Source organism: Phyllobates terribilis, unplaced genomic scaffold (genome assembly GCF_046119375.1).
Source record: "Phyllobates terribilis strain yellow unplaced genomic scaffold, ASM4611937v1 Scaffold_2__4_contigs__length_985480577, whole genome shotgun sequence".
Taxonomy (NCBI): Eukaryota; Metazoa; Chordata; class Amphibia; order Anura; family Dendrobatidae; genus Phyllobates; species Phyllobates terribilis.
The window spans coordinates 170,019,655-170,031,615 of record NW_027362762.1 but is presented as its reverse complement, the minus strand read 5'-3'; the positions used below and the strand labels follow the sequence as shown (position 1 = coordinate 170,031,615).

General features: G+C 43.2%; 1 protein-coding gene across 1 annotated transcript in view; it reads left to right on the top strand.

Annotated features, from left to right (window-relative positions):
* The first annotated feature begins 966 nt into the window (after positions 1-966).
* Positions 967-11,961, top strand: part of TSPAN31 (tetraspanin 31) — a 42,103-nt gene continuing 31,108 nt past the window's right edge. The window contains exon 1 of the mRNA XM_073663266.1: positions 967-1,176. Coding sequence (XP_073519367.1) covers positions 1,114-1,176 — 63 coding nt within the window. The 5' untranslated portion in view covers positions 967-1,113. The remainder of the gene's footprint in view (positions 1,177-11,961) is intronic.

The window sequence follows — 11,961 nt, the reverse complement described above, 5'->3', positions numbered from 1 at the left end:
TACAATCCCCACATGGAGCTACATATAGCACTGGAGCTATATATAGCACTCATACTTGTTACTCCCATATGTCCAAAACAAAAGTATAGTGTTAGACACTTCAATATTCATAACACACCATAATCTGTTACGGTACATAGCCGTCAGATAAGATGAGATTCCAACAACATAAAACATCTTATTTTATTAATTATAAAAATATTCAAATAAAAAAAAGACAAAACAAAGACCTCCACAAGAGGAAGGAAACACAGCAAATTCCTCAAATAGCCTGTGGGAGTATCAGAATAGTTACACTATTTGCTGTAGATTAGATCGAGTCTATAATTATTAATGTAGTATACTAAGCAAAAAGTGCAAAAACATCCAGAAAAAATACATGAGCACAAAAATGTAAAAGGCATGATCACAACTGGTTACTGAACCATATGCATGAAAACAGCAAGTATGGCGACTCCCATATGGTGGGTAAATAATAATAAAGGGCAAAGTGAAAAGCGTAATATAAATAAAGTGCCAAGTGCCTTCATCTGAATGGCTATTCATCCTGCTATCACTCCATCTATTATAGTATACTGCTATACGCTGCGGACTGGGGTATACCTGGTACAAAGCCTTTCTCACGGATAAAGTGTGCTGCTTGGCCTAAACCAACCAGAACCCTGCTTGTATTATGAAAACGATTGCTATCTTTAGCGTTGCCATCAGCAGCAATGACCATTACATATTTTTCCCATTCATTTCTCTTTTAAGTTACTCAATTTTTTGTGATTCATAATAACTCTGTCACGTCAGGATGTCACAAGCTGTGAGCCACGTGACAATCCTTTATGTACCTATATGCTGTCTACCACAGGGAGTGGCAGGTGTAGCAAGATGGCGGGCAGTACCGCCTACTTCCGGTGACGTCATCACTGCGCCGGAAGCGTGTATCTTACCAGGAAATGGTGATAGGGCGGCTGCGTGCTACGTAGCCAATGAGCGTTCTGCAGAGATTTTCCTGGGGGCGGGGTCTGACGTCACCGGCTAGCGGTGCGCACAGAGGGAAGAGAAGAGTCTCCCCTCTTAAAGAGACATCCCCAGTATTACAGAGTACCCGGTGTGAGGAAGAGGATGGTGTGCGGCGGCTTCACCTGCTCGAAGAATGCGCTGTGTGCGCTCAACGTGGTTTACATGGTGAGTGCCGTGTGCTCATCCCCTCATTGTCCCCCCGCCTGTAATACGGGGCTTATCCAGCGCCTGACATCACCTGTGCCGGCGGCGTTACCGCGCTTCAGTAATCGGCCTATATTGCTGGGAGAGGGGCTGCGCTCAGGTCACAGACCCTCTGCTCAGCACAGTTCACACTCACTGGCGGCAAGCAGCGATCTGCAGACACAATGTATTACAGATGAGCAGACCGCACAGCGATCGAGCGGCGTTCACACACTGCGGCTTTCACACCCAGCCCCAGTGTTGGTTTCCCCCCTGACATCACCGTGCCCATATTGAGCCATTCACCCACACACATTAGTTTATCCATCAGGTCTGTGACCCTCGGAGCAGCTCTTGTTCTCATCAGGTTCTGCGGCTCAGACCCCGCCATTACAGTCTGAGGGTCTGAAAAAAACAGATGTTGCACTGACGACGTCCCGTGCCCTTCTGATCCATTGTGGGAGTCAATGGGGGAAAGAGCCTCCACCTGCTTCAGTGAGGAAAACGATGGAAGCAAAGAGCACACGACAAGGAAAAAATCAGTCTGTTCCTCTTGGGTGGTAACACGCCATGTGTGAATGGAGCCTAACACTGGGGTCACTCCGAGCGGGGGCTGCTACTTGTGGGGGTTTCCTAGGTTGTAAAATGGGTGTCCAAGAGCAGGGTATGGACACTGTACCCCCATATATTAGGGAAGTCTGCCCCCTCCCCCCTCAGATGCTAATAATGCCACTTATATGGGTATGTAGGGGAACTGGGGCCACCCCTTATGCAACAGATCTATGGTATAGATTTTAGTGGTTTAGGTCTCATAAAAATATATATTTTGCATGCACATGAGGGGCTTCAGTGGTTCCGTGGCGTCGCCTAGAGCTCAATGCACTGTTATGCCCCCAGTTTGCATCATGAGCACTGATATCTCTTGATTGACAGCGCCCAAGTGAGCGCTACATGAATGCTGTCAGCCGCTCTGCACACGGACACTGCTGCCACACTCGCATAGTGTTATTGCCGGCTCTCATCACTGGCTCCTGTCTGTAGTACAGAACCCAATGGTAGCCGCAGACAGGGACCAGCAATGAGAGCCGACGACGACATTCTGGAGGTCAATCTATATAGTAAGTGGTTTCATCGTCAATGCGTTTCGAAGCATATAGCTTCTACACCAGGACAGCCACGGTCTTATCGAAACGCATTGACGATTAAACCACTTACTATATAGATTGGCATCCATTGTTGTTCTTCTACGGCAGTGCAGAATCAACCCATTTGTTTTTTTATTACTTATGCTTTTATCTCCTTGTGGGTCAGAATCAGCTTCAACCATCTTCAGTGGTTGTGTGGCAGTGACATTATGGGAGTGTGGCTGCAGTGTCCGTGTGAAGGTGCAGAGCTGCTGATTGGGCTCAGACAGAGCTCATTTGAATGCCGTCAAACGATGTACCAGTGCTCAGGATGCAAATTACAAGGACAGAATGGTGCACCGTAGCACCTCATTTGCATAAAAAAATATATTATGTGTAATTTTATGGCAACTAAATGCTGATTTTTTTTTTTTTAAGAGCTAAGCCCATTACTTACCTGTATAAGTGGCTTAGTCAGTGTTTTGAGGGTGACTCTCGCTATAATCCCCCATTGCTACAGCACTCCCACCAGTTTCTGCTTATTTCCTGCAGTGATTACATCCTATACAACATTCATGTGACCACTGCAGCCAATCGCTGGCCTCAGTGGTGATGCTTACTTTTACGCCCTGTGACCAGTAATGTCAGTGATTGGCTGCACTGGTTATGTGAATTATGTAGAGACCGGTGGGGTATTGATGAGCTTGTTAGGTGCTGATCATGTGTATTGCCAGCACTGGCCAGGGCATCGCCATCTGGAGACGCTGTCGTGTGATCGCTGCAGCCTCCTCCTCTGCTGGGATCCTGTCCTGGTTTTAGCGGTCAGGTAACACGCTAGACTAAATCTGTCCGCCATAACCTGGATGGCTGGCATGTAATACCACATTTCCACTACAGAAGTTATTGATGGCTTCCCCACACAATCTGCTGTTTGCTGGGTGGACTTAGAGTCTAAGGGCAGGGACACACAGCGGCATTTCTCCTGCGATAATTGCATCGCACTGAACGGGGACTGGCCGGCACCTCTCCTGACTTGAGCTTGACCTCATGATGGATTTCTATGCAGCTGTCAAGCTCAGGTCAGGAGAGGTGCTGGCCAATACGAGGTTTACCATGCGATCCTCCGACGAGAAATCTGGCAGTGTGTCCCTGCCCTAACCCTTTTTCTAATTAGTATCCTGTCTGGACAGTAAGGAATGGTCAGAGAAGGAATGCAGCACTACTGGAAAGGTGCTCGAGTAGCGTCCATACCCAAACTTGTATGAGAATAACCTCGGCACTCAAAATGGCTACTTTATAACAAAAAGTTTTTAATGCAGTCCAGGAAAACAACAATTGTTTCTGCCAATCAGGTGTTCATCAGTGTAATCCGACCGCTGGAGAAATCCGGTGTAGAGGGGGAGGAGGCACATGGTGTCTCTAGTAGTAAGGGTCACACGGATCTCTGTCACTCAAAGCAGGGGAGTGTGGGGCTGAAACGTGGTGTCCACCGCTAGTTCATGTGTCCACCATGATGGCGGACTTGGCTGGTTCACATTTCTAGAACATGTCTGCATTCATAGATCCCTGGTATGAGCTTTCACAGTGAGGATTTTCTCTCCAACATCTTGGCCATGTTGCTATTATCAGAGCGTGTTCGTGCATGTCCTGTGTAAGAGGAGCTTCAGTATCGTGCACTCTTATATTACTGAATATGCATAAGTGTGTGTATTCTCATGTTCGCACACATTATGGAGGAAGCATATTCAGTAATAAGAGAAAGTATCAGTAATCCCAAAAATTAATGATTAAATTAAGCAAGAAATGGCACCCTTGTCTGTTAGTTTGCAGCATCTTCTCCATGATCGTGAATCAGTCCATCTTGTAGAAAATACGGATTTGTCCTCTTACCTAAAAGGGCAGGACTTGGTAATTTATTTTCCATTCTGCTGTCCATGCACTGCCTACAGTAGAATATTATCTGATAATTCTTCTATTGACTTAAATTACAAATAGAGACAGATTTCCTTGTTTCGCTGAAGTACTGGAGTCTTCTGAGGTCTCGTGTGCTGTCATGTAAGGGAAGAGACTGCTATTTCACATAGAGCAGTATCCGTACTCGCACGTTTTTAAGAGTTATCAGTCAGCAGGTTTTTGCTATATAACCTGACACCAGTATGATGAAGTGACAGAGACCTGATTCCAGCGATATATCACTTAGTTTACTGGATGCAGCAGTTGTGATAGAATCACAGTTTTCTCTGCAGATTTAGCAGAGCTATGATGTTGAGCCGTGTATAACTTTGCCCACACCTTTTGATTAGCAGCTTTTTGTGTATATTGTATAGTGACAGAAAGCTGCTAATCAGTGCTGGGGGCAGGGTTGGACCAGGAAGCACTAGGCCAATTGTCTTGTAGTGATAATCTCCTGCTGATTGTATTGAAACAGCAAAACACAGCCCAGTAAGTGACACATCAATGTAATCAGGGTCTCTTGTGGTGCTCTCAGATTACATAGCAAACACCTGCTGACATAATCCCTTTAAATAAAATGATTTACAGATTGCCCATTTATGATGTCTTTTTCCTGAAAGAAAAATTTCCACTCCAAAGTGTTAGCCATTAGTCCCCTGCCTGTTGTAATCTGTATCTAGCAGTAGAGGCCCAGAACTGCTTACAGTAAGTGGGTGAGGGTCCTTGCTTTTTTGCTCTTCTGTCTGTCAATCTGCATATGGACATAACATTGTGAAGGTGGGGGGGCTTCCAGTTCAGAGCAGGCAAGAAATTAGACCATGGTAGGCACGGTGCGTACTGGGAAGTGTGAGAAAGACAGCTCCAGCACCAGTGACATGCAAATCATGAGAAAACTTAAATAAAAGTTTCAAAATCTCTCCGTTTATTCTGTATGAAGTATGAGCGCCACTCGCAGAAATCCCTGCACTTACACTCCTTGGCTGCTATTAATGAAGTTAATAATGGTTGTCTGAACTATGTTCTGCCATTCTGAATGCACTTGGGTACACAAATCATCAAGATCTGCTGCTGGCAGCTCCGTTTGCAATTGATGACCAAAGACCTCCTCACAGGCGGATCACAGTAGCACGAGCAACTTGCAGCCTGGTATTCTGTTGAAAAATGAATTCTAAGACACTTTCTAGAAATGGTCGTAGCACTGATTTCACCACAAATCAGTCAGTATACCTGGAATGAAGGCGAGAGTGGTCTGGTTACCGTACACTCTCACATTGCACCACAATCCCAGGAGTAGGACTTGTGTACTAGAACTGAATAAATAGTGATATTTTGAAAATAGTTTTTTTTCTCATCATTTGCATATCATGAATGTGTCTATCAATGCGCAATTTCCTTGTTGCGGAGTGTATTTATAAGTAGTAAAGCAACTATGATACACTGGGTGCTTAGAGTAGGGTACAAATCCAAAACGGCCTCCATAGAAAACTGCACACTCCAAATAAAAGTGCAAGATGGGGTGTTGTATATATCTTCACGCCCTCCTACATTCTGTCCAGCAGGGCGTCCTATCATTATTGTGTCATGGCTGGAACAATCTGATGGTCTCGGGCAAGTCCTGTGACCGGAGAAGTTTATAGATTGTTTTAAAGCTGTGTACATCGTCACACACACAATTTTTTAATTTTATTTATTTATTTGCTTCCTAAATGCAAAGTTAGGTAATTTTTTAAATGGTGTTCATTAAAAATTGTTATTTTGCTGCTGCAAAGTGTCTAAGTGCTTTGCAGAAATGTTCAGAGCTCCTTATGGCTCTCCTTTCTCCCTGTATAAGTGATGGCATCAGAGAGGGTATTTTACAACGATTCCCACAATGAAGTCAAGGGAGAAAGCATGTATCCTCAGGGACGGTATAGCCAGCATATTATAGATAGCGAGGAAATAAGTGCAGGATAGAAGCTTTGGTGATATGAGCTAATGAGCACAGCAGCATATTGGACATACACTGACCTAACATCGTGTATGTATATATATATATATATATATATATATATATATATATATATATATATATATATATATATATATATATATATATATATATATATATATATATATATATATATATAATAATTAGTGCAATGTTTTCTCTCTCTCTCTCACATCTGTCGATAAGGCTTAAACACAGGGCTGTATGAACAATCCATGAGAACAGCATGATATTGTGCAAAACAGTGACTGTTCACTTACAGTGAACATAAAGAATGAGAGGAGGGCAAGTCTTCTGTTGTAATAAAATGTGCTTGTTATAGGGAAATTGTGCCTGGACTTCTGTTTTAGTGGTTGTTTGGTTGCTGTGTCTCATTTACTTCCTTTTTTTTTAGTAGGGAATATATCAAAAGTTGACTTCATTACACATCGTTCATATCACATACTGTGCTCAGCATAAATGAGTACACCTCCTTTTGAAAAGTAAGATTTTAATCAATATCTCACTGAGCATGAGAGCAATTTCCAAAATTTTGACAAGACTGAGTTTCATAGAACATTTTTTTTAACCCATAACATGAACTTAAGGTTAATATAGCTTTCATTACAAAGTCTTCAGTTTTACTCCAAATTAGTTGATGCAGAAAATGAGTACACCCCACATCAGAAACTACTATTGCTAGTATTTTGACAGAAACAAAATAAATACCCCACTGTAAGTAAATGAGTAAAAGCAATAGTGCATATAAGTAACATTGGGTACTTGGTAAACACCGTTTTTGATTTTTTAAAAAAAAAAAAAAGCATAGAAGCCATTCCACCAATGTCAGGATGTAACCAAGCTCAGGATAGTCCTAACCTCTAATATTAAAACCTTACCATGCATCATAGTGAAGTCCTGTGTGAATAAGGGCAGAGCAGGACCCGGTCCCAAACATGGACACACAGCTAGTGAGAAGCTTTTTTTTTTCTTTTTTTTTTTTTGTATGACCCAAATGATTTTTGGGGACAGCACCAAGTCTTCTAGGCATGGAACGAACAAGTTGGCAACATATTGCAACATCTATCCTTTTCCTTTCTTCAAGAACGACCTCTTTAAGAGCCTGAATCCTGGATGGAGAGTGATGCTTTACTTGTCTCTTCAGATTTCCCCATAGGTGTATGATTGGGTTCAGATCAGGAGACGCTTGGCCACTGAATCACTTTCACCCTTTCTTCTACCAAGGGTACGGAGTGATGGACCATCTTCTCTTTCAATATAGAGCAGTACGTCTGTGAATTCATGATACCATCGATGAAATGTAGTGCCCCGTCACCAGCAGCCCTCATGCAGCCCCACATAAGGACACTGCCACAACGTTTCACTGTAGGCACAATGCATTTTTTAAAATTGATTATTCTAAATGCATGGTGCCTACAGTGAAACATGGTGGCAGTGTCCTTATGTGGGGCTGCATGAGGGCTGCTGGTGTTGGAGAGCTACATTTCATTGATGGTGTCATGAATTCAATATGTACTGATCTATATTGAGAGAGAAGATGCTGCCATCACTCCTTGGTGGACGAGCACTTTTCCAACATTACAATGATCCAAAACACGCATCTGTTGCATTTCTAAAGAAGAACAGAGTAAAAGTCATTCAGTGGCCAAGTGTCTCCTGATCTGAACCCAATCAAACATCTAAGGGGCGTTCTGAAGACAGAAGTTGCCATCACTCTCCACCCAGCATTCAGGCTCTAGAAGAGGTCGTTCATGAAGAATGGAAAAAGATAGATGATGCAATATATCGCCAACTTGTTTTTTCCATACCTAGAAGACTTGGTGCTGTCTTTAAAAAGCATGGAGGTCATACAACATACTAGATGTAGTAGTTTTTGATTAAGGGTGTATTCTTTTTTTGCTTCAACTACATTTGAGTAAACCTGAAGATTTTATAATGCAAGTTATATTAACCTTACTTTCAGGTTCTGGGGTAAAAAAAAATGTTGTATGAAACTCCGATCTTGTCAATTTATTAAATCATTCTTGTTATTGATTAAAATATTACTTTTCAAAGAGGGTGTACTCATTTATGCTGAGCACTATATATGGGGGCCAATTCATTAAGAATGGTGCTGTTCTGCCAGGTGAAGTAGGATGCAGCGCATTCATTGAGAGGCTCACGCCACTTAATGAATGAGGGGCTCCATCTCAGTGTTGTGCGCCTCCGTGCCGCTTGCCAGAATGTTGCTGCAGGCTGAGATTGACGTAAGAAGTAATGGGGTAACGATTGATGAATTTGGTGTCCAGGTGCTGCCACACCACATTCCACTCATGGTCTTGCCCACTTTGGTGAAGTTCACTGGGATTGGTGTAAAAACGCTAAAAGTCGCAAAAGCTTCAAATTGTGTATTAAAAAAAATATACAGTTATATGAAAAAGTTTGGGCACCCCTATTAATCTTAAGCTTAATGTTTTATAAAAATTGGTGTTTTTGCAACAGCTATTTCAGTTTGATATATGTAATAGCTGTTGGACACAGTAATGTTTCTGCCTTGAAATGAGGTTTATTGTACTAACAGAAAATGTGCAATCTTAATTCAAAGAAAATTTGACAGGTGCATAAGTATGGGCACCCTTATCATTTTCTTGTTTTAAATACTCCTACCTACTTTTTACTGACTTACTAAAGCACTTTTTTTGGTTTTGTAACCTCATTGAGCTTTGAACTTCATAGCCAGATGTATGCAATCATGAGAAAAGCTACTTAAAGTGGCCACTTGCAAGTTGTTCTTCTGTTTGAATCTCCTCTGAAGCGTGGCATCATGGGCTCCTCAAAACAACTGCCAAATGATCTGAAAACAAAGATTATTCAACATAGTTGTTCAGGGGAAGGATACAAAAAGCTGTCTCAGAGATTTAACCAGTCAGTTTACACTGTGAGGAACATAGTAAGGAAATGGAAGAACACAGGGACAGTTCTTGTTAAGGCCAGAAGTGGCGGGCCAAGAAAAATATCAGAAAGGCAGAGAAGAAGAATGGTGAGATCAGTCAAGGACAATCCTCAGACCACCTCCAGAGACCTGCAGCATCAACTTGCTGCAGATGGTGTCACTGTGCATCGGTCAACTATACAACGCACTTTGCACAAGGAGAAGCTGTATGGGAGAGTGATGCGAAAGAACCGTTTCTGCAAGCACGCCACAAACAGTCGGCAAAAGCACATTTGGAGAAGCCAATTTCTTTTTGGAAGAAGGTCCTGTGGACTGATGAAACCAAGATTGAGTTGTTTGGTCATACAAAAAGGCGTTATGCATGTTGGCAAAAAAAAAACAGCATTCCAAGAAAAACACTTGCTACCCACAGTAAAATTTGGTGGAGGTTCCATCATGCTTTGGGGCTGTGTGGCCAATGCCGGCACCGAGAATCTTGTTAAAGTTGAGGGACGCATGGATTCCACTCAGTATCAGCAGATTCTTGACAATAATGTTCAAGAATCAGTGACAAAGTTGAAGTTACGCAGGGGATGGATCTTTCAGCAAGACAATGATCCAAAACACCGCTCCAAATCTACTCAGGCATTCATGCAGAGGAACAATTACAATGTTCTGGAATGGCCATCCCAGTCCCCAGACCTGAATATCATTGAACATCTGTGGGATCATTTGAAGAGGGCTGTCCATGCTCGGCGACCATCAAACTTAACTGAACTGGAATTGTTTTGTAAAGAGGAATGGTCAAAAATACCTTCATCCAGGATCCAGGAAATCATTTAAAAGCTACAGGAAGCGACTAGAAGCTGTTATTTTTGCAAAAGGAGGATCTACTAAATATTAATGTCACTTTTCTGGTGAGGTGCCCATACTTATGCATCTGTCAAATTTTGTTTGAATGCAGATTGCACATTTTCTGTTAGTACAATAAACCTCATTTCAAGGCAGAAACATTACTGTGTCCAACAGTTATTACATATATCAAACTGAAATAGCTGTTGCAAAAACACCAATTTTTATAAAACATTAAGCTTAAGATTTATAGGGGTGCCCAAACTTTTTCATATAACTGTATAATATGCTACCTTTCATAGTGTAATCTTATGCCAGAAAACTGGCATAAACTCTGCTAAATCTCCACTGTATTGTGCAAGAGTAGTCAGCGAAAAGGTGTCAGGTGCCTGCCTGGTCTTCACACTTGGCTTGTCAAGCAGCCTTCTGGCATTACGCTTTTAGCAGAACCTGTCACTCTTTTTTTCTTCTCTGAAACTGTAGGCGGTGTAGCGGTGCTTCAAAAATTATTGTTAGGTTTCCAGCCTAAGAAGGGTAAAAAGTGTAAAAACCACAGTGAGGAAACAAATTACAGCATACTCGCCTCTTCTCAGCTCATAACTCCTTTGGTGACAGGTGTCTGTGATTGTGGCAGCTATTAAGGGGGCTCAGCCCCTCAAGAATATTTAATATGAATGTTCTCTATATACACTGCTCAAAAAAATAAAGGGAACACGCAAATAACGCATCCTAGATCTGAATGAATTAAATATTCTCATTGAATACTTTGTTCTGTACAAAGTTGAATGTGATGACAATAAAATCACACAAAATCATCAATGGAAATCAAATTTAAAGTGGAAAAACACTACAGGCTGATCCAAGTTTGATGTAATGTCCTTTTAAAACAAGTCAAAATGAGGCTCAGTATTGTGTGTGGCCTCCACGTGCCTGTATGACCTCCCTACAACGCATGGGCATGCTCCTGATGAGGTTGCGGATGGTCTCCTGTGGGATCTCCTCCCAGACCTCGACTAAAGCATCCGCCAACTCCTGGACAGTCTGTGGTGCAACGTGACGTTGGTGGATGGAGCGAGACATGATGTCCCAGATGTGCTCAATCGGATTCAGGTCTGGGGAACGGGCAGGTCAGTCCATAGCTTCAATGCCTTCATCTTGCAGGAATTGCTGACACGCTCCAGCCACATGAGGTCTGGCATTGTCCTGCATTAGGAGGAACCCAGGGCCAACCGCACCAGCATATGGTCTCACAAGGGGTCTGAGGATCTCATCTCGGTACCTAATGGCAGTCAGGCTACCTCTGGCGAGTACATGGAGGGCTGTGCGGCCCTCCAAAGAAATGCTGACCCACTGCCAAACCGGTCATGCTGAAGGATGTTTCATGCAGCAGATCACTCTCCAAGGCGTCTCCAGACTCTGTCACATGTGCTCAGTGTGAACCTGCTTGCATCTGTGAAGAGCACAGGGCGCCAGTGGCGACTTTGCCAATCCTGGTGTTCTGTGGCAAATGCGAAGCGTCTGCACGGTGTTGGGCTGTGAGCACAACCCCCATCTGTGGACGTTGGCCCTCATACCACCCTCATGGAGTCAGTTTCTAACTGTTTGTGCAGACACATGCACATTTGTGGCCTGCTGGAGGTCATTTTGCAGGGCTCTGGCAGTGCTCCTCATGTTCCTCCTTGTACAAAGGCGGAGGTAGCGGTCCTGCTGCTGGGTTGTTGCCCTCCTACGGCCCCCTCCACGTCTCCTGGTGTACTGGCTTGTCTCCTGTTGGCGCCTCCAACCTCTGGACGCTACATTGACAGACACGGCAAACCTTCTTGCCACAGCTCGCATTGATGTGCCATCTCTTGCTACCACGAGTGTGAAGGCACAACCAGCATTCAAAAGTGACCAAAACATCAGCCAGATGTACATTGGTACTGAGATGTGGTCTGTGG